Below are 24157 nucleotides of genomic sequence, written 5' to 3'. Positions count from 1 at the left end.
AGTGGCTCCCCAGCTGCAGGTAGTGCAGGAGACTCAATCAGGACGGTGCCAGACCCTGGAGTGGAATGTGAATGGGGACCCTGGCCCAGTGTAGACCCAGGGAAGCTACCCTGAGTCCCCAGTGGCCTTGGATCTCAAGGAGAACCAGTTGTGTAGGATCCTGTGTTCTGGGGAGAGCAGCCCATCCCTGGGGAGTACCCACTACAGTTCTCTTCTGAAAGCAGAACTTCTTCCTCTATGGCCCTGAAAATCCCACTGGCCATCAGTACAAGGACTGAGGTCTTTGGTCAAAGAACATAGGACTAGACATGGCCTTATTCATGAGATTATTGTGTATTCCACCCTCTCAGTTTTATAGATGAAAAAAATTGAAGGTGAAAGTGCTCGCGTTGGAGAAGGTAGCCCAAAAGTCATCCCAGAAGAGCGTGAGAGAGTGGTCTCTGGCCAAGCTAGTAGCTTCCAAAGCAGGGCCCTTCTCCCATGAAATCGCATGCAAAATTTGAGAGGGTTGTTGTCCTAGGTCCTCTCTGTTAACTACAAAGTCTGACTCAATGTTGAGAAGAAAATCTCAAAAATCTTTGTGAAATGAACATGTGGATGTGTGTCTTTCTTGGTGAGTGTCATGAATGGGTCATCTCTCTCGCTCTCCTTCAGTGTCCCCATCATGTAAATGAAGGGTGGCCATCTACCCTCCTGTAACCTTGTCAGTATGGGAGGGAAATACTCAGGTGCCCACATCACCTGCATTAAAGGAGGAAATACCTCTTACCCTTTGAGGATGCTTGGGTCCCAACCAGTCAACATTCTCCTTAAATGAGCAGTATCTGTAATAACAGTTCCCATTCGTGAAGCACCTACTCTGTGCCAGGCACTGCAGAGATTGCTTTGCATAGGTTTCTCATTTATTTCTAAAAGCAACCTATAAGGTGGGTTTTATTATTATTCCCATAATACTTGGAAACTGAAGACCCAAGAGGCCTAGCTGTTTGCCCAAGTCTGCACGGCCCTGCAGGCAGTGCTGTCCAGGGCTGCACACAGGTCTGCGTGAGTCCTGCTCGCTGCCTCTCCATGTCACCTCCAGCTGCCCCTCGGCCTGCCCAGCTCAATTCAACCTACATTATGTTGCCAATCCTCTTCCTCTTTTTTTTTTTTTTATTTTTTTATTTTATTTTTATTTTGGGCTGCGTTGGGTCTTCGTTTCTATGCGAGGGCTTTCTCTAGTTGCGGCGAGCGGGGGCCACTCTTCATTGCGGTGCGCGGGCCTCTCACTGTCGCGGCCTCTCTTGTTGCGGAGCACAGGCTCCAGACGTGCAGGCTCAGTAGTTGCGGCTCACGGGCCTAGTTGCTCCGCGGCATGTGGGATCTTCCCAGACCAGGGCTCGAACCCGTGTCCCCTGCATCGGCAGGCAGATTCTCTACCACTGCGCCACCAGGGAAGCCCTCCTCTTCCTCTTTTTTTCCCCAAAATGCTTCACCCTCATGATACACAATTCTGTGAAGCAATTCATCTCTTTTGATTACAGAGTAAATACAAATTAATTATTTTTTATATGAGGAGATATACAAAATAAAAATAAAAGGAAAATATCCATAATCTTATCATCATACTTTTAACATTTTGAAGTCTCCATCCAATAATGTCTTTTTTAAATTTTAACTAAGGTTCTACCTGTAGTAGCAGAATTCCAAAATAAGAAGAAAAAAAAACACGTCCACTTTCCCTCTTCTCTTGTCCACTATTTGTCTGCTTAGAGGGATGGAAGTAGAGGATACAGCTGACTGCCATGGCCAGATCATGACCCCCACCACCTGGTGCCTCCGGCCTCTCCCAGCACCTGGGGGGGCCGGGCTCATGGTCAATGCTGAATGTCAGAAGGACATTCAACTCGAGCTCCAAGCCGGGAACCTTAAGACGCTCCTCCCAATGTGTCTTCATCCAATCCCTTCGCATTCCTTTGGTCATCACATCAGGCCTGTTCCCCTGGTCTCCTGAAGACCCTTCCCATAGCATCCCCTCTGCTGCCCTCTGGAACTAACCTCAATAGCCGGCCCTGCCTGCTCTGCCGGAAACACTGGGCCCGCTCATTGCAGAAGCCTGAAGGAAGCTCCTGCTCTGGGCTCGCTGGAGGCGCAGTGAGGCCTGTCCTCGAGATGCCTGCAGTCTGGTGGGGAGACTGGCACCGTCGGGCAGCCCCTCTCAGGAGGCGACTTGGAGCTGCAAATTGAGGATGAAAAGGAGCCAAGCATTGAAAGAGCTGGGGGAAGAGGGTTCTGGGCAAAGGCAACAGCAAGTCCAAAGGCTCAGAGGTGGGAAGGAGTTTGTCTTGTCCCAGGATGAAAAAGGTCAGTGTTGGGGGTGTATAAGGAGCCAGGGGAAGGTGGTGGAGATGAGACTGGAGAACTGGCAGGGGCCAAATAATGCAGCGTGGATGTGCAGTGCAAGAGAAGCCGTCATCGGAGTTTTCAGAGAGGTGAGGCATGATCTGACGTACATTTCTTAAAAAACCACATCCGTGGCTTGTGGGGGCAGGGCAAGCTTAGACATGGGGGCCCAGCAAGGAGGTCATTGCAGTGTCCTGGGGAGAGGAAAAATGATGAGGAGCGGGATGGTAGCCATGCACATAGAGCGTAAAGACGAATTCTGGCGTCTGACCCATCAGGAGGTCTGGCCGGTCACCTCAGGCTGGCTGCGAGCTCCTTGAGGCCAAGCACAGGCCCTCACATGCCCAGCAGAGTGCCCATGCCTGGCCGGCTCTGTAAGGGACACAGCCTGGGTCCGCATTCCCGCCCTGCAGGCACGCATGAGGATTCTCCGTGGATAAGGCTACCGACGCCCACAGCTCTCTCTGCGGGGAAAGGCGCTTTGCTCCAAGACGCTCAGAATTGGAGTCAGAGGCAAACCATACTCAGACATGACCCAGAAAACTGGCCGCCGATCCAAGACCTCAGGGCTGTCAGCTAGGACGAAGCAGCAGAGGTCTCTGAGAACCCAGCCAGGACAAGGGCTTCGAGACAGTAACTGACCTCTAAGTGGTGAAGAGTAAATACATATTTTTTTAAATTAATTAATTTATTTATTTTTGGCTGCATTGGGTCTTTGTTGCTGCACGCGGTCTTTCTCTAGTTGCGACGAGCCGGGGCTACTCTTCGATGCGGTGCGTGGGCTTCTCATTGCGGTGGCTTCTCTTGTTGCGGAGCACGAGCTCTAGAGCGCAGGCTCAGTAGTTGTGGCGCATGGGCTTAGTTGCTCTGCGGCATGTGGGATCTTCCCAGATCAGGGCTCGAACCCGTGTGCCCTGCACTGGCAGGCGGATTCTTAACCACTGCGCCACCAGGGAAGCCCAAGAGTAAATACATACTGAGAAGGTGTCTCCATTGGTAGAGAAACGCAGTCTAAACAGAACATGAGGGTGGCTGACAAAAGAAGCCTTTCGGTTAAACATGGAGCCTCGCCCAACGCTGATGACTCTTTAAAAACACTGGAAATTGTCTTTTCTGCTGTTGGGGGGGTGGGGGTGGGGAAATGCCTCTCTGTGTGCCAGAAAGAAAAGGATGTGGTCAGGAAGGAAGGGGGCGGAGGCAGAGGTGGGAGGGTGGTATTTACAGGCTTCTCAGAGTCTGACATAAACAGTGCAGAATGAGGAAAAGCCTAATTTTAAAACTTACTCTGTAATCATGGTGCAGACCATCTGAGAATCGGGATGTGTGCCAGTGCGGGGGCTGGGATTGGTGCCTGAGTGGGCTGGGAGGCTACCCAGGGGCCATGGGCTTCGTGACTCCCTGGGTGATACAGGGTATTGGCTTCCCCCCAGCCCCACCTCCGCCCTCTCCCAGCCCTGAGCTCTGCTCCTTCCAAAGGGTCTTATCTCCACCCTCTCCCTCTCGACCTCCCTGCCCACCAGGGACTGCTGTCTCCAGAGCCTCCTGTGCAGGGGTGTCGGGGGGAGGAAAGATGCTGGGCACCGCCTCTGCCGAGTCCGAAGTGACGCTGAGCAGGAGGCTTCCCAGGACGTAGGCACGTGACTCTTCTCCGCGCTGGATGCAGCAGAAACGCTGAATTCTCAGAAAGCGCAGTGTTCTCTTTAACTAAACTTTCCACGTTCCTGACTGGTAACTCTATGCTATGACAGAAAGTAACTAGGTAGGGGCCTCTTTTCCACCCTCTAAGTGCAGTAGAGTTTACACAGCGGTCAGTCTTCTTTAAGAGCAGACGCGCTGAGGCGGTTAGACCACAGACCCTCAGAACAGCGCCTGGCATGTGACCAGGACTGATACCCAGCTACAGAACTGCCTCTGCTCTGCCTACACTAACCCTATAGTTGCTGGATTTGGGACAGAAACAGGGCCCGAGAAGGAACCTGGGTAGCCACGGGGGACGCTCTTGGGGAGAGGGGAGTCTCTTTAGCCATTGTTCCAAAACTGTTTTAACATTTTAACAACAGATACGGTGAGAGCATTGTGTGCCAGCTAATATCGTCCATGACTGTTATTATTTTTCAGAGCCTTTGGAGCACTAATTTAGTACCAGGGAGTCACTTTAGGGAACACGTGTGATTTAGAATAAGATCTTGTGTTCGCAACTCACTTCTGCCCAGCACTAGCTGTGTGACCTTGAGCAGGTTCCTTATTGTGTAATGGAAATGGAATGATGCCCATGTCATGCGATCAATGTAAGAAGTAGGTGCAATGCTGTTTCCAAGAGTAAATGTTAATACTAAACAGATGTGAATAAAACTCACATACCCAAAGAAAATTCAGGGTTGGAACTGTCCATGGTTCCAGAGCTGTGGATACAGATCTCCCACCTGTTATCCATCCCTAATATTTGTAGGGTCCAGGGAAAGAATGAAGGCCCATGTACCATATTTTAAAATATTAATATTAATTTTAAGCCGAACTAACAAAATGCTGAATGTATAATTCAGACTAACAGAACACTAAGTTCTATACTCTGACCTTGACAGATGTATCTTTATAACAACCTGAAAGCCAGGTTCAGGTTTAGAATTCTTGGATTCCAAAAGTTCTGTGCCAGATGTAGCAGTGTAGGAATAGCCAACCTTCAGCCCCTGGTTCCATTTCTCTTCCTTCCCCTTGCTCTGTACCATATCGAGATACGGACCATCACACATATGCGTGTGGACATTTAACATGTGTATGTCCAAACTCCATGCATACCCCCAACAAACAGCCTTGGGGCCAGGGGTGTACACACAGGTGGAGTGGACCCCTTTGGAAAACCGACCAGGAAAAAGGCCTGTGTAGACCCTGAAGGCAACTTTGGGGCCGTCTGAGCTGGATCCCAGATACCCGGAGGGTGGTCTAGAAGGAGGAGCACAGGTTCTAGGTGGGCATGCCCTCTTAGCCCCACAAACTCCTTGGCCAATGTGTAAGGGCATAGCCAGAAGATACTAGAGTGGGTACATTTAAAGTGTTGGGCCAGGCAGGGACTTCTCTTACCTAGGCCTAGGGGCAGTACCATCCCGGATGGCCTCCCCTGGCAGCTCTACAGGCTTGAAACCATCAGTCCTCTCCATGTGTGGTTCCCCTGACTCCCATTCCAGTCTCCGTCAGGGGACAGTAGTCTCAGCAGTGCCCCTGCACACCTGCCCACTCCCTGCCTTCAAGAATGCTGCTGCTGGCCCCCCATCCCCTTGATGACCACAGGGCTTTGGCAAGAGCAAAGCAAGGCTCCTTCAGAGAGGTTGCTCTGGCCCTCATGGACACTGGAAGAACTGGCTGGGTCTGGGTGGAGACCCGGACCTCAACCCAGGGACCACTTATTTGAATGAAATGCTTCACATGAGCTTGTTTGATTGAGATTTGTCTCTTTCTTCTAAAAATGGAATGCAGAAAGCATGTAGGTTGCAATAATCGATGTTTTCATTATTAGCTCCATTGGCGAGTCCAGTAGCTGTGAGCTTTGGGTCAATAGCTGATTGTCTGAAAGGAAAACACTGTGTTTATCACAGTGAGGAGAAGGGTGGTTGGAGAAGGAGGGGAATGAGATGATAAGAACTAATATTGACCAGGTGTGTTACAGTTTACAAAGCAGTTGCTCACAGATCATCACTTCATTTGATCCTTGTAATAGCCCTGAGATTAAGGAGGTGGGGTTATTTTTATTCCCATTTTACACATGAGCAGCCTGAGGCTGATTTGCTGAGGTCAGCCAGCTGTCACCTTGGGATTGACATCCAAGACTCCTGAGGGCAGTCTTGGTTGCTCCCTCCATTCACCACACCAAAGACTTCAAGGAAAGAGAGATGAAATTTAGAACTCAAAGGAGCTCTTCCCACAGTGTGATGCAGTAGAAAAGGCAGAGTTTGGGGCCAGGGAGGCTTGCCTTTACACCCTGGCACCGCCCCTTACCATCTATATGACTTTGCTTAGTCCACTTTTCCTCATGTATGAACAGCGTATAATAATCCCTGCCTCATATAGTTACTATTAAGTGCTTGCACGTGGAAGGGTTCAGTGGCTGTTCATTTCCTTTTTCTCTAACTCTGCCCCATCTCTGTTCTTTACTGATACCTAACCTTCAATGTAACGTACTTTGTGCCACACTGTGTTAAGTACTTCCCTTCATTATGTCATTTAATTCTCACACCAAGTACATCAATAAGTCCTGTTCTTATGTCTATTGGATAAATGGGGAAACAGGTATAGAAATGGCAAGTAACTTGTCTAGTAAGTGGTAGCTACTAAGTGATAGCACTAGGTTTACAAGCCTAGACAGTCTGGCTCCAGGAATCCTGCCTTCAGCTTCTTTGCTTGATCAGCTCTCTACTTTATCTTTCTTGTCCCCTTCATTGCCCAACTTCTTTTTTTTTTTTTTTAATTTTTATTTATTTATTTATTTTATTTATGGCTGTGTTGGGTCCTCGTCTCTGTGCGAGGGCTTTCTCTAGTTGCGGCGAGCGGGGGCCGCTCTTCATCGCGGTGCGCGGGCCTCCCACTATCGTGGCCTCTCCCGTTGCGGAGCACAGGCTCCAGACACGCAGGCTCAGCAATTGTGGCTCACGGGCCCAGCTGCTCCGCGGCACGTGGGATCCTCCCAGACCAGGGCTCGAACCCGTGTCCCCTGCATTGGCAGGCAGATTCTCTACCACTGCGCCACCAGGGAAGCCCTTGCCCAGCTTCTTGAAGGAACTCCCTGAACTCTCCATTTTTTCTTGTGTTTATTCATTCCCTCCATAACCCCTTACAGAATGGCCTCCACCAGCATATCTGTACTGCTGTCTTGATAGTAAATCTAATGGCTTTTTCTTAACCCCACTCTCTTCCATTTGTGTGGCTTTTGACAGTGATGACTCCCTGAAATTCTCTTGACTTCGGAAACAAGTTCTACCCCCCCTTCACTGGCTATTCTGCTTTTCAGATTCCTCTTTGTCTCCTGGCCATCTAACAAGCCCCCTAAGATCTCTGTTTCATCCCCAGAGATCTCACCCATCCCCATCACATCAACCAATTCTCTCCATGCAGATAGTTGCCAAATTTACATCTCTAGCCCTGATTTTCTCCTAAGCTCTAGACCCAACTTTGCAACTTCATAAAAGCAGCAACATCCCAACTGAAAATAGTCTCCTCCCATCTTTCACTTCAGATCAATTCAATGCTTATTTATTTAACAAATAATGTTGAACTCCTGTGTGTCAGGCACTGTTGTCGGTACTGTAGATATAGCAGTGAATAAATTGTCAGTACTGGAGATATGGCAGTGAATAAAACATAGGAAATCCCTGCCTTCTTTGGGGTTATATTTGGGGAGTGAGATGAGGAGAGATAGACCATTAGCTAAGTAAATTATATATTATATTAGACAGTGCTATAAAGAAAAATGAATCAGGGATGGGGAGGGCTGGGGCAGGAAGTTGCCATTTTGAATACAGCTTTCAGGAACTATTGCACTGAGAACATGATATTTGAGCCAGGAATAATGGAGGCAAGGGAGCAAGCCTTTCAGATAATTATAATATAATCTGGGACCTGTAAAGATCTGGATATATCCATGGGAGCACAGAAGAGAAGGCTTCCTGGAGGAGGTGATGCATGCAATGATTCTCAAATGTCAAATAGTTAAACACAGTGAGACTTTAGGAGAGGAAAGAGCAGTGCAGGCAGACGGCACAGAGTGAGCAAAGGGGCAGAGGTGAGAAACAGCATGGTGTGTGGAGACAGGGATGCCAGACTGCAGAGGGCCACATATGTCCTATTAAGGAACTTGAATTTTATCCTGTAGGTGATGCCAGTGATGTCCAGGTAAAGGAGACTTTGAAGGGTTTTAGGTAGAGAAAAGACATAATCAGATCTGCATATTTGTACATGAGTGCAGCCTAAAAGATGAATTTGAGAGGGATCAGGATTGGATGCAGAGAGACCAGTTATGGACCATTACAGTAGACCAGGTAAGAGATGCTGAAGACTCGGATTAAATAAGGGCAGCGAGAGTTGAATGGAGAAAGGGAGATAAATTCAAGCATCACTTATGGGGCAAATTCACAAGATGCAGTAACAACAGCTTTGGCAGTCTAGGAGAAGGCAGAGGAAGAGCCAAAGATGACCCTCACTTCTCTCCTGGAAGACAGGGTGAGCAGTGGGCCAATGCCTGCAGCAGAGACGGGGGAAAGGGCCAAGTTTATGGTGGATGTGGTGAGTTTGGTTTGGGCTATGTGGAATTTGAAGTGATTTTGGCATCCCATTCAAAGTAGTCATAATGGTCATAGAGTGATTCCAATGGTGCTGTTATTCTTGGAACTTATCAGGAACTATTTGAAAACTATTATGAAAGCCAATTTATCAGCTACATAAACCAGTCATGCATTTTACAGGCAAAATTCTTTTTGCAAAAATAAAAAATAAAAAAGCCACTACCTTGGAATGCACATTAATAGCTATTTTTCATAAAAGAAATAAAAATGATATAGTACTTTTCAAAAAGAAACCTACTCCCTGTACACTAGGTTTAAGTCCTTATTCACTACGCTTAAGTCATAATGAATTTTGGCTGCTTCCAAAATCAAACCCTCCATTAATCATGTAGTCCTGGGGCCCCTGGGGCTATAGAAAAGAACATGCCTCAGACCTGAGGGATTTCCAATAGAGCAGTGGCCAAAGTCACAGAAATGGATGGAACGAGTGTGTAGCCTCCCAAGGTCACCATGCCCATTAGCTACACGCACCAGGTGCCTTTGTTTTTTTGTTTTTGTTTTTGTTTTACATCTTTATTGGAGTATAATTGCTTTACAATGTTGTGTTAGTTTCTGTTGTATAACAAAGTGAATCAGCTATATGTATATATGTGTGTGTGTGTGTATATATATATATATATATAATCTCCCCATATCCCCTCCCTCTTGAGCCTCCCTCCCACCCTCCCAATCCCACCCCTCTAGGTGGTCACAAAGCACCGAGCTGATCTCCCTGTGCTATGCGGCTGCTTCCCACTAGCCATTTATTTTACATTTGGTAGTGTATATATGTCCATGCCACTCTCTCAATTCATCCCAGCTTCCCCTTCCCCCCAACTGTATCCTCAAGTCCATTCTCTGAATCTATGTCTTTATTCCTCTCCTGCCCCTAGGTTCATCAGAACCATTTTTTTAGATTCCATATATATGTGTTAGCATATGGTATTTGTTTTTCTCTTTCTGACTTACTTCACTCTGTATGACAGACTCTAGGTCCATCCACCTCACTACAAATAACTATTTCATTTCTTTTTATGGCTGAGTAATATTCCGTTGTATATGTGGCACATCTTCTTTATCCATTCATCTGTCAATGGACACTTAGGTTGCTTCCATGTCCTGGCTATTGTAACTAGTGCTGCAATGAACATTGTGGAACATGACTCTTTTTGAATTATGGTTTTTTCAGGGTATATGCCCAGTAGTGGGATTGCTGGGTCATATGGTAGTTCTGTTTTTAGTTTTTAAGGAACCTCCATACTTTTCTCCATAGTAGCTATATCAATTTACATTCCCACCAACAGTGCAAGAGGGTTCCCTTTTCTCCACACCTTCTCCAGCATTTATTGTTTGTAGAGTTTTTGATGATGGCCATTCTGACCCATGTGAGGTGATACCTCATTGTAGTTTGGATTTGCATTTCTCTAATGATTAGTGATGTTGAGCATTCTTTCATATGTTTGTTGGCAAACTGTATATCTACTTTGGAGAAATGTCTATTTAGGTCTTACGCCCGTTTTTGGATTGGGTAGTTTGTTCTTTTGATATTGAGCTGCATGAGCTGCTTGTATATTTTGGAGATTAATCCTTTGTCAGTTGCTTCGCTTGCAAATACTTTCTCCCATTCTAAGTATGGTCTTTTCATCTTGTTTATGGTTTCCTTTGCTGTGCAAAAGCTTTTAAGTTTCATTAGGTCCCATTTGTTTATTTTTGTGTTTATTTCCATTACTCTAGAGGGTGGGTCAAAAAGGATCCTGCTGTGATTTATGTCATAGAGTTCTTCCTATGTTGTCCTCTAAGAATTTGATAGTGTCTGGCCTTACATTTAGGTCCATAATCCATTTTGAGTTTATTTTTGTGTACAGTGTTAGGAAGTGTTCTAATTTCATTTTTTTTACATGTAGCTGTCCAGTTTTCTCAGCACAACTTATTGAAGAGGCTGCCTTTTCTCCATTCTTGCCATATACTCTTGCCTCCTTTGTCAAAGATAAGGTGACCATATGTGTGTGGCTTTATCTCTGGGCTTCCTATCCTGCTCCATTAATCTATATTTCTGTTTTTGCCCCAGTACCATACTGTCTTGATTACTGTAGCTTTGTAGTATAGTCCGAAGTCAGGGAGCCTGATTCCTCCAGCTCTGTTTTTCTTTCTCAAGATTGCTTTCGCTATTCGCTATTTGTTTCCATACAAATTGTAAACTTTTTGTTCTAGTTCTGTGAAAAATGCCCTTGGTAGTTTGATAGGGATTGCATTGAATCTGTAGATTGCTTTGGGTATAGTCAAAGCAAGTATAGTCATTTTCACAATGTTGATTCTTCCTACCCAGGAGCATAGTATATCTCTCCATCTGTTTGTATCATCTTTAATTTCTTTCATCAGTGTCTTATAGTTTTCTGCATACAGGTCTTTTTTCTCCTTAGGTAGGATTATTCCTAGGTATTTTATTCTTTTTGTTGCAATGGTAAATGGGAGTGTTTCCTTAATTTTTCTTTCAGATTTTTCATCATTAGTTTATAGGAACGAGATTTCTGTGCATCAATTTTATATCCTGCTACTCTACCAAATTCATTGATTAGCTCTAGTAGCTTTCTGGTAACATCTTTAGGATTCTCTATGTATAGTATCATGTCATCTGCAAACAGTGACAGCTTTATTTCTTCTTTTCTGATTTGGATTTCTTTTGTTTCTTTTTCTTCTCTGATTGCTGTGGCTAAAACTTCCAAAACGTTGTTGAATAATAGTGGTGAGAGTGGACACCATTGTCTTTTTCCTGATCTTAGAGGAAATGCTTTCTGTTTTTCACCATTGAGAATGCTGTTGGCTGTGGGTTTGTCATATATGGCCTTTATTATGTTGAGGTAGGTTCCCTCTATGCCCACTTTCTGGAGAGTTTTTATCATAAATGGGTGTTGAATTTTGTTGAAAGCTTTTTCTGCATATGTTGAGATTATCATATGGTTTTTATCCTTCTATTTGTTAATACGGTGTATCACATTGATTGATTTGCATATATTGAAGAATCCTTGCATTCCTGGAATAAACCCCACTTGATCATCGTGTACGATCTTTTTAATGTGCTGTTGGATTCTGTTTGCTAGGATTTTGTTGAGGATTTTTGCATCTATGTTCATCGGTGATATTGGCCTGTAGTTTTCTTTTTCGTGACATCTTTGTCTGGTTTTGGTATCAGGGTGATGGTGGTCTCGTAGAATGAATTTGGGAGTGTTCCTCCCTCTGCTATACTTTGGAAGAGTTTGAGAAGGATGGGTGTTAGCTCTTCTCTAAATGTTTGATAGAATTCACCTGTGAAGCCATCTGGCCCTGGGCTTTTGTTTGTTGGAAGATTTTTAATCACAGTTTCAATTTCAGTGCTTGTGATTGGTCTGTTTATATTTTCTGTTTCTTCCTGGTTCAGTCTTGGAAGGTTGTACTTTCCTAAGAATTTGTCCATTTCTTCCAGGTTGTCCATTTTATTGGCATGTAGTTGCTTGTAGTAGTCTCTCATTATCCTTTGCATTTCTGGTGCTTTTGTTTTGATGTGATGATTAAGAAGTCTATTTTATTTCTCTCTTCCAGAGAATCCTCCAAGACAAGGGTAGCTTCCTTCTTTCTCTTTCAAGACAGGCACAAGAGTGCAACTTTATTGTATTATCTCTGTTTTCAGAAAACCTGGGACCAAACTAAGCTTTGTGATTTTCCCACAAAACTGACCTCTAGACCCTGGGCCCGAGTCGTTGCTCACATAGCTCTGGATGGGAAAATGGAGAAAAAACATGAATGTAAAGACTCTATAGACAAAGTAATTAAATAGAATGCCAAGCTAGCCAGTCCTGAAAAGGACAGTGTTATAACAAGCTAAACTCCCCAGGCAACACGCCACAGCTGGCCCGGTGTTTAGGACAGGAGGGCAAGTAAAATTTTACCCTATTGGGAATACTTGTCCTCCAGTCCCACAGAGGAAACCAAAGGCCAGCAGAGCCTGATCACTGTAAGTAAAATGAAGAACAGGGTTGAAGCAACACAGAAAATGAATGCCTGGTGACTGAATAATTGTCACAACCCTTTGACTCGGGGAACAAAACTGCCTCCAGTTTGACCATTTCATCAACCCAGCAGGCAGATTGGTTCTCACTTGACCTGACCTTGTATGATTATATCCCACTCAAACAACACTTATTCCCTTTTGTAGAGTAAGAAGTGGCTATAGAATTATCTGGGAGCTACTCCTTGGCCAAGCTACAACAAGCATGAGTAACAAAATGGTAACTGAAGTCTCCAACTTTATGCATCAAGTCAATTCCTCTTACTTAGTTTCTGCCAACCATTATACACTGCAGTTTTTCCCAGCGGTTATCAAGGGCATGGAGGCAAGAGAAAAGGTTCTTGCAGCTGTGGGCTCACCTCCTCTCCAGGCAATCCAGCCTTCCCCTCCCTCAGGCTGGGGCTGCCTAGCATAGGGAGTATTGTGGGGGGCAGCAGGAGGCAGCAGTCAGTTTCTCCATGTCCCTGTGTGAAGGATTCTGAGACAGTTCAGTATTAACCTGGCAATGCAACTCCCTTTTAGGCCATTGGTATAAAGTCCGGCAGTGACAGTGGCACCTGCTGGCACCGGCTTATCGCGTTGGAACAAGCTTCTAAATATTTCTGCCCCAGCATGAGCCGAAGCTGCCCTCTGCCTCTCTAGGAGACTCTCCAAGACCAACACACAAGGAAGCAAAACTGGTGGGGGTTAAATAACCTACTCAAGATCATACAACTGTGGTGTGGCTGACAGGGTTTTGGTGCTCTGGCCGGGAGTCAGGCCTCTGAGGGGGGAGAGCTGAGTTCAGGACATTGGTCCACCAGAGACCTCCCAGCTCCACATAATATCAAATAGCAAAAGCTCTCCCAGAGATCTCCTGCTCAATGCTAAGACTCAGCTCCACTCAACAACCAGCCAGCTACAGTGCTGGATACCCTATGCCAAACAACTAGCAAGACAGGAACACAACCCCACCCATTAGCAGAGAGGCTGCCTGAAATCATAATAAGGTAACAGACACCCCAAAACACACCACCGGATGCAATCCTGCCCACCAGAAAGACAACATCCAGCCTCATCCACCAGAACACAGGCACCAGTCCCCTCCACCAGGAAGCCTACACAACCCACTGAACCAACCTTAGCCACTGGGGCAGACACCAAAAACAACAGGAACTACAAACCTGCAGCCTGTGAAAAGGAGATCCCAAACACAGTGAGTTAAGCACAATGGGAAAACAGAGAAATATGTAGCAGATGAAGGAGCAAGGTAAAAACCCATCAGACCAAACAAATGAAGAGGAAATAGGCAGTCTACCTGAAAAAGAATTCAGAGTAATGATTGTAAAGATGATCCAAAATCTTGAAAATAGAATGGAGAAAATACAAGAAACGTTTAACAAGGACCTAGAAGAACTAAAGAGCAAACAAACAATGATGAACAACACAATAGATGAAATTACAAATTCTCTAGAAGGAATCAATAGCAGAATAACTGAGGCAGAAGAACGGATAAGTGACCTGGAAGATAAAATAGTGGAAATAACTACTGCAGAGCAGAATAGAGAAAAAAGAACAAAAAGAACTGAGGACAGTCTCAGAGACCTCTGGGACAACATTAAACGCACCAACATTCAAATTATTGGGATCCCAGGAGAAGAAGAGAAAAAGAAAGTATCTGAGAAAATATTTGAAGAGATTATAGTTGAAAACTTCCCTAACATGGGAAAGGAAATAGTCAAGTCCAGGAAGCACAGAGAGTCCCATACAGGATAAATCCAAGGAGAAACACACCAAGACGCATATTAATCAAACTATCAAAAGTTAAATACAAAGAAAAAATATTAAAAGCATCAAGTGAAAAACAACCAATAACATACAAGGGAATCCCCATAAGGTTAACAGCTGATCTTTCAGCAGAAACTCTGCAAGCCCGAAGGGACTGGCAGGACATATTTAAAGCGATGAAATGGAAAAACCTACAACCAAGATTACTCTACCAAGCAAGGATCTCATTCAGATTTGATGGAGTAATTAAAACCTTTACAGACAAGCAAAAGCTAAGAGAATTCAGCACCATGAAACCAGCTTTACAACAAATGCTAACGGAACTTAGCTAGGCAGGAAACACAAGAGAAGGAAAAGACCTAAATTAACAAACCCAAAACAACAAAATGGTAATAGGAACATACATATCGATAACTACCTTAAATGTAAATGGATTAAATGCTCCAACCAAAAGACATACACTGGCTGAATGGATACAAAAACAAGACCCATATATATGCTGTCTACAAGAGACCCACTTCAGACCTAGGGACACATACAGACTGAAAGTGAGGGGATGGAAAAAGATATTCCATGCAAATGGAAATCAAAAGAAAGTTGGCATAGCAATTCTCATATCAGACAAAATAGACTTTAAAATAAATACTATTAAAGAGACAAAGAAGGACACTACATAATGATCAAGGGATCAATCCAAGAAAAAGATGTAACAATTGTAAATATTTAGACACCCAAAATAGGAGCACCTCAATACATAGGCAAATGCTAACTGCCACAAAAAGGGAAATCGACAGTAACACAATCATAGTAGGGGATTTTAACACCCCACTTTCACCAATGGACAGATCATCCAAAATGAAAATAAATAAGGAAACACAAGCTTTAAAAGATACATTAAACAGGATGGACTTAATTGATATTTATAGGACATATGATCCAAAAACAACAAAATACACTTTCTTCTCAAGCACTCATGGAACATTCTCCAAGATAGATCATATCTTGGGTCACAAATCAAGCCTTGGTAAATTTAAGAAAATTGAAATTGTATCAAGTATCTTTTCCAACCACAACGCTATGAGACTAGATATCAATTACAGGAAAAAATCTGTAAAAAATACACACACATGGAGGCTAAACAATACACTACTAAATAACCAAGAGATCACTGAAGAAATCAAAGAGGAAATCAGAAATTACTTAGAAACAAATAACAAAACATGACAACCCAAAACCTATGGGATGCAGCAAAAGCCTTTCTAAGAGGGAAGTTTATAGCAATACAATCCTACCTCAAGAAACAAGAAACATTTCAAATAAACAACCTAAAGCAATTAGAGAAAGAAGAATTAAAAAAACCCAAAGTTAGCAGAAGGAAAGAAATCATAAAGCTCAGATCAGAAATAAATGAAAAGGAAATGAAGGAAACAGTAGCAAAGATCAATAAAACTAAAAGCTGGTTCTTTGAGAAGATAAACAAAATTGATAAACCATTAGCCAGACTCATCAAGAAAAAAAGGGAGAAGACTCAAAACAATAGAATTAGAAATGAAAAAGGAGAAGTAACAACTGACACTGCAGAAATACAAAGGATCATGAGAGATTACTACAAAAAACTATATGCCAATAAAATGGACAACCTGGAAGAAATGGACAAATTCTTAGAAAAGTACAACCTTCCAAGTCTGAACCAGGAAGAAACAGAAAATATAAACAGACCAATCACAAGCACTGAAATTGAAACTGTGATTAAAAATCTTCCAACAAACAAAAGCCCAGGACCAGATGGCTTCACAGGTGAATTCTATCAAACATTTAGAGGAGAGCTAACACCCATCCTTCTCAAACTCTTCCAAAGTATAGCAGAGGGAGGAACACTCCCAAACTCATTCTACGAGACCACCATCACCCTGATACCAAAACCAGACAAAGATGTCACAAAAAAGAAAACTACAGGCCAATATCACTGACGAACATAGATGCAAAAATCCTCAACAAAATCCTAGCAAACAGAATCCAACAGCACATTAAAAGGATCATACACCATGATCAAGTGGGGTATATCTCAGGAATGCAAGGATTCTTCAATATATGCAAATCAATCAATGTAATACACCGTATTAACAAATAGAAGGATAAAAACCATATGATAATCTCAACATATGCAGAAAAAGCTTTCAACAAAATTCAACACCCATTTATGATAAAAACTCTCCAGAAAGTGGGCATAGAGGGAACCTACCTCAACATAATAAAGGCCATATATGACAAACCCACAGCCAACATCGTTCTCAATGGTGAAAAACTGAAACCATTTCCTCTAAGATCAGGGAAAAGACAAGGGTGTCCACTCTCACCACTATTATTCAACAACGTTGTGGAAGTTTTAGCCACAGCAATCAGAGAAGAAAAAGAAATAAAAGGAATCCAAATCAGAAATGAAGATGTAAAGCTGTCACTGTTTGCAGACGACATGATACTATACACAGAGAATCCTAAAGATGCTACCAGAAAGCTACTAGAGCTAATCAATGAATTTGGTAGAGTAGCAGGATATAAAATTAATGCACAGAAATCTCTTGCATTCCTATACAGTAATGATGAAAAATCTGAAAGAGAAATTAAGGAAACACTCCCATTTACCATTGCAACAAAAAGAATAAAATACCTAGGAATAAACTTACCTAAGGAGACAAAAGACCTGTATGCAGAAAACTATAAGATACTGATGAGAGAAATTAAAGATGATACCAACAGATAGAGAGATATATCATATTCTTGGATTGGAAGAATCAACATTGTTAAAATGACTATACAACCCAAAGCAATCTACAGATTCAATGCAATCCCTATCAAACTACCAAGGGCATTTTTCACCGAACTAGAACAAAAAGTTTACAATTTGTATGGAAACACAAAAGGCCCCGAATAGCGAAAGCAATCTTGAGAAAGAAAGACAGAGCTGGAGGAATCAGGCTCCCTGACTTCAGACTATACTTCAAAGCTACAGTAATCAAGACAGTATGGTACTGGCACAAAAACAGAAATATAGATTAATTGAACAGGATAGGAATCCCAGAGATAAACGCACGCACATATGGTCACCTTATTTTCATAATGGAGGCAAGAATATTCAATGGAGGAAAGACAGCCTCTTCAATAAGTTGTACCTGGAAAACTGGACAGCTACATGTAAAAGAATTAAATTAGAACACTTCCAACACCATACACAAAAATAAACTCAAAATGGATTAAAGATTTAAAGGTAAGACCAGACATTATAAAACTCTTAGAGGAAAACATAGGCAGAACACTCTATGACATAAATCACTGCAAGATCCTTTTTGACCCACCTCCTAGAGAAATGGAAATAAAAACAAAATTCAACAAATGGGACCTAATGAAACTTAAAAGCTTTTGCACAGCAAAGGAAACCATAAACAAGATGAAAAGACCCTCAGAAAGAGAGAAAATATTTGCAAATGAAGCAACTGACAAGGGATTAATCTCCAAAATTTACAAGCAGCTAATGCAGCTCAATATCAAAAAAAAAACAACCCAATCCAAAAATGGGCAGAAGACCTAAATAGACATTTCTCCAGAGAAGATATACAGATTGCCAACAAACACATGAAAGGATGCTCAACATCACTAATCATTAGAGAAATGCAAATCAAAACTACGAGGTATCACCTCACACCAGTCAGAATGGCCATTATCAAAAAATCTACAAACAATAAATGCTGGAGAGGGTGTGGAGAAAAGGGAACCCTCTTGCACTGTTGGTGGGAATGTAAATTGATACAGCCACTATGGAGAACAGTATGGAGGTTACTTAAAAAACTAAAAATAGAACTACCATACGACCTAGCAATCCCACTACTGGGCATATACCCTGAGAAAACCATAATTCAAAAAGAGACATGTACCCCAATGTTCATTGCAGTGCTAGTTACAATAGCCAGGACATTGAAGCAAGCTAAATGCCCATCGATAGATGAGTGGATAAAGAAGATGTGGCACATATATACAATGGAATATTACTCAGCCATAAAAAGAAACGAAATTTAGTTATTTGTAGTGAGGTGGATGGACCTAGAGTCTGTCATACAGAGTGAAGTAAGTCAGAAAGAGAAAAACAAATACCATATGCTAACGCATATATATGGAATCTAAAAAAAACTGTCCCAGTGAATCTAGCGGCAGGACAGGAATAAAGACCCAGACGTAGAGAATGGACTTGAGGACACGGAGAGGGGGAAGGGTAAGCTGGGACGAAGTGAGAGAGTGGCATGGACATATATACACTACCAAATGTAAAATAGAAAGCTAGTGGAAAGCAACCTCATAGCACAGGGAGGTCAGCTCAGTGCTTTGTGACCACCTAGAAGTGTGGGATGAGGAGGGTGGGAGGGAGACGCAAGATGGAGGAGGTATGGGGATATATGTATATGTAGAGCTGATTCACTTTGTTATAAAGCAGAAACTAACACGCCATTGTCAAGCAATTATACTCCAATAAAGATGTTAAAAAATAAATAAATAAATAAATAAATAAATAAATAAATAAATAAATAAAAGAAAATAAGCCAGAAGGATATATTGTACAACACAGGGAATATGGCCAATATTTTATAGTAACTAAATGGAGTATAATAAGCTTTAAAAATTGTGAGTCATTATATTACACACATGTAACATATTTTGTTCAACTATATTTCAATAAAAATATTTAAAAAGAAAAAAAATAAAGTCGTAGGATCTTCTGTCACCTCCTAAGAGAAGAACTTCATTTCGAACAAGACTTCCACCTCTTAGCTGATGAGAGGAGCAGTCTCATTTCTTTCCTTAATTATTAATTTCTCATGCAACATTGCTGAGAGTCATTCTTGGTCCCAGGAAAGGATTTATGGAGGATGCATAGCCAGGTTCTGCTGACTAAACGTCTGCCCCTAGGAGGACCCAGTCCACCTTCCCATGGCAGCTCTGGGAACTGCTAGCCCACTGGATAGCCTGAAAGCCCTCCACTCTGGCTTCCTCCAGCATCATGTAAGGACACTTCAGAAACCAGTGTAGCACGGTGGTCAAAAACATAGACTTTGGAGTCAGACAACTCCAAGCTCCACGTCTTACAATCTGTAGAACCCTTGGCATGTACCTTAACATCTTTAAGCCTCCACCCTCTCATGTGTAAATGGAAATAAAAATGTATTTATTTTGTGGGATATTTTGAGCATTAACTGAGATGACGTAATTAAAGTACTCAGCACGGTGGTCGGAATAGTGCAAGCATTCAGTAAGTATCAGCTGTGATGATGATGATGAGTAGTCCATAGCACTGGGGGAGAAACATGGGCTAAGAGTAGGGCACATATCCTCCTCCTTCCCTCTGTTCAAGGTTGGGAGCAGCCAGGAGTAACAAAGTACCCAGAATGGCAAGTTTGCTAAACTAAGCAATTAGACTTCCAGGCTGGACTTAAAGTTGATGGGAGAACAGCATAGTAGAGACTATGTATGCCAGCCTACGGCACAACGTGCACATTGAGGTGCTTTCCTAAAGGTGACCATTATCTCCTGTGTTATCAGTTTCTACGTGTGTTTTCTAAATGCTGGATTGGCCAATGACTAGAATTTAAACAACTTTCTTTGTTGAGTAGAAATTCTACTACTTTGATTTCCTAGGAAATCAGTATAACCTTTAACCTTACCTCCCTTTGCCCTCCTTTCCACCTGATACTTCCTTCCAAGTATGTCAGATTTCAACCACCACCTTTTCTTAACAAACCTTAGAGATGCACATACTTCCTGACAAAGTGGTTTTTGCAATTGAATGCCTCTAGGTAGTTCATTACAATTGCACCATTCCAGCTAATTGATGCCTCTTTGTGGGTCTCATAAATGCTTCTTTGAGATTTTTGCTTCCAGTTGGACCAGCTATGGCTTAATTTAACTTGTTCTGGTATTGCTTTTTTATTTTTGTTTTGTTTTGATTTGTTCTCATTTAATCCCAAAACAGCACAGCATAGAACTTTTTGACCTGAATTCCCCTCTGAACTTCCCATTTTGCCCAAGTTGACTGTGATAGTAAGTGGTGGGCATCTCTCCAGCTTTTGAAAAATTCATTCAGCCTCTTCTTTTCTTGTGCATCTCTTCTGCTTTGCCAGGTCAAGCTGGGAACTGCCTGACTTGAGGGAAGGGAGAGTAAAAGCCATCAGTGACTCAGATGGGGTGAGCTACCCTTGGTACGGGAACACCACAGAAACTGTGACCCTGGTTGGCCCCACCAACAAGATCTCCAGGTTCTCCGTCAGCATGAATGACAATTTCTACCCCAGTGTGACATGGGCAGTGCCAGTGAGTGACAGCAATGTGCCACTGCTCACGAGGATCAAGAGGGACCAAAGTTTCACTACCTGGCTGGTGGCCATGAACACCACCACGAAAGAGAAGATCATTCTGCAGACTATCAAGTGGAGGATGAGGGTGGACATTGAGGTGGACCCTCTTCAGCTCTTGGGGCAACGGGCCCGGCTGGTGGGCAGGACTCAGCAGGAGCAGCCCCGGATCCTGAGCCGGATGGAACCTATCCCCCCCAACGCACTAGTGAAACCCAATGCCAACGATGCCCAGGTCCTCATGTGGAGGCCCAAGCGGGGGCCACCTCTGGTTGTGATCCCTCCTAAGTAGAAGCAGACTGGCCTGACTGTGTGTGGAGCACACGCCACTGAGACACACAGTGAGGTTGCCAGGGGTGGCAGGAGCCAAACTGAGTTTCTGAGCCAAAGCAGACCTCATGGTTTGCCAGCCTTTGCAGCCACTTGTGAAGAGTAGAGCTGCTCCTTGGGTGGTAGAACCATAATCCTTAGGAAAAATCCCTTCCTTTTAGGAATAAAGAAATCACTGATTTGACAGACTTGCTGTGATTACCATGCAAGTAGCCATATTTTGGAGCTGACCAGGATGATTCTTTGAACTATTGACCATTTCTTTCCTGTGAGATGCAGGGGATGGAAACAAAATTAAACAGTGCCTGTGGCAAATGCTGCTTCCCAACCAATTAGAAGTGGGAGTGAAAACATCCACACCAGGTGTTTGTAAGACATACAGTTCCACTGCCCAACTGGAAGGTGCTGGGGAAAGGGGTGGAAGGAAAGTCAGGTGGTGAAGAGAATGGGCAATGGAAGGAGGAGGGAATAATTTGTTATTGCAAAATAATGCCTGTGCATGTCTTAGTTAATCATCAGATCGTCAACACACTCACTGGAATGAAAGAAACGCTGAGAAAACTGGAGACATGATATTGGTTCCATTCTGAGGGAGAGCCTCCTAGGAACTGTCCAAGTTGCTGACCGTAGTTCTAATTGATGGTGACTCTCAATGGTTCCATCTACCCACCTTCTTCCAAAAACTGCTTACTTAAAGCATCCTCAATCACAGTATTTGGATAGATAGTTTCTGTATTCTGCAATAACTGTGATATTTGGGGCCTTCACCATGTTTTTAGTGAAACCTGAAATGTGATTTTGTTTACAGCTGCTTATTCTGTTCCCATTACCAGCCCTAAATTTACAAAAAGATAATTGTTTGTAAGCCATGAACCCATGTAGAGTTTCAAGAACATTTCTACAAGTAAGAATAGTATTTTTACTGTTACACATTCACACATGCAAGCACACGTGCCAGGATATATACAGCATAATTACTAGCAGATTTGCCAGCTGTACCTGCATGTGTGCTTATAGCCTTTATGCATACCCAGTACCTATACTGTGTACCTATGTATGTTTATTTTAGCTCAGTTTCACAGAAGCTCAACGCTAACTGCTTGAGCATTTGTGAGAAAGTGCTTCATAAGTCTTAACTTCAGACTCTTAATGAAAATCTGAGTTACTCACAGTAAGCAAACCTGTATTGCTGAGATCTTTAGTCAGGCCAATATAAACTTTTAAAAGTATCCAGTCTTTACCATATGGATCACCACAGAAAGAGCTTTTAAATCACTACAAAAAGAACTTTTCCTTTTATTCTCCATAGTGCTAATTTTGATTGATTGATAGATGATCGATAGATAGATAGCTAGATGATAGATAGATCCTTGTTCAAGCCCCCCCCCCATGCAAAATAATTATAAAACTCTCGTAATATCATCGTGGATTTTATGGGTGGATACTGCCAGCCTAATTTCAGAGATGAGAGAGTTACGATTCAACACAATTATTACAATCCCACGGTTGGCTCCAGTGACCTGTCTTTTATCAGAGTTTGAAAATGGAGAAGAAAAAACAGGAGGACTTGTTTATTACTTTTATTAAAAATGCAATTCAGTCTAATTTATTTCAGGTCACTTCAGGTCCCAGGAGATGGTGCTTATTTACATGAGAGGGTTAACAGATCCACTCCAAATTATGCAGTGTTAATCTCACACTCCAACCAACAGCTACTCTCTTAGAGATCAGTTATTGATGGCAAGCTGAGCTATTTATAACACCACATTAATGACACATCGGTGACTCACAGAAGACCTGGAGACATTCCATTTAGAAATAATTCAGCTATTACATTTGGATTCCTCTGTCCCTTCCCATGTTATGCCTCCTTATTTTATGGGAGAGGTAGTCCCAGAGAGCTCCATGGTTTAAATATAAAACTGCTTAATTTCCATGCTGATGTCAGAAACAGGACTCTCTCCCTGTGATTGAATTAGATGCTACCCTTATGGAATTCTGGAGTGTGGATACTTATCCTGAAATCCAATCCCTGTTGGCCCTGCTTTAAGAAAAACTGATATTTAAAAATCTAAAATTGTAACAAAGAGAAGGTTAATGAGGAAGGATTTTTTACATTGCAAAATACTACACAAGATTTCTGCCCATTAAAATAAGATATTACTTACACAATTATGTTTATAGCATAACTTTTATTGTATTTATAAAGCAAGGTGCTACATACTTAGCTAGACTTGTTCCTACTGAAAACTCACACTTTTCAGAGTTTTAAAAGAAATGACCTCCCACAAGTTTTCTGGAAAATTATGTAACAACAAAAATGAGAAAAGTAGATGGGAAAGTGCTTATGAAAGTTAAAGGCACTGTGCAAATATACATTTTGATTATTGTCAGTGATACTGTTGTGAACTCCATAGTTGGGTCTCTCAATTCCGAAATCAGCCTGGCAGAATGCTCTATTGCCCTGCAGCCTATTATTTTAAAGTTATAGTTGCTTTACAAGGAAGTGATCCCTTTTCTTTCTGTCATCCTTAGATCATTACCTTTCAGCTAATCGGGATATTGCCAAATGAAACTCTCCAACAAGAGAGAATTCACCTTGAAATCTCGGTTGGGGTCACCTCTATCCTCCCATGCGGCCTTTCTTCCCCTGACAGTCCCTGGGTCTGATGCCAGATACCATCAGCTTAAAGGGGCTCCTGTGGTGCCTTGATTAGGTTTTAGTTGGGTGGTCTTAGTACTATATTTGGATTCCAAATACATATACACACAACAGTTGGCACAAGAGTTTTTAATTCCTGTGTGGAAAAGAGCATTTCATTAGGTCATAGATTCTTTAGTCACCTTTGAGATTTTTTTATTCCATGATCTCAAGGAAATTTAGGTCGAGCTATATTAGCTCATCTATTCAGGGTCACATCATTCAAGGGGTC

General features: G+C 42.8%; 1 protein-coding gene across 1 annotated transcript in view; it reads left to right on the top strand.

Annotated features, from left to right (window-relative positions):
• The window catches only part of FAM78B (family with sequence similarity 78 member B), a 92043-nt gene extending 70635 nt beyond the window's left edge, over positions 1-21408 (top strand). The window contains exon 2 of the mRNA XM_068538349.1: positions 20664-21408. Within this exon, the coding sequence (XP_068394450.1) occupies positions 20664-21186 (523 nt within the window). The 3' untranslated portion in view covers positions 21187-21408. The remainder of the gene's footprint in view (positions 1-20663) is intronic.
• The last annotated feature ends 2749 nt before the right edge of the window (positions 21409-24157 follow it).

Source organism: Eschrichtius robustus, chromosome 3, assembly GCF_028021215.1.
Source record: "Eschrichtius robustus isolate mEscRob2 chromosome 3, mEscRob2.pri, whole genome shotgun sequence".
Classification (NCBI taxonomy): domain Eukaryota; kingdom Metazoa; phylum Chordata; class Mammalia; order Artiodactyla; family Eschrichtiidae; genus Eschrichtius; species Eschrichtius robustus.
Note: the sequence above shows the minus strand (reverse complement) of the source record. Positions and strands in the feature narration are given on the sequence as shown.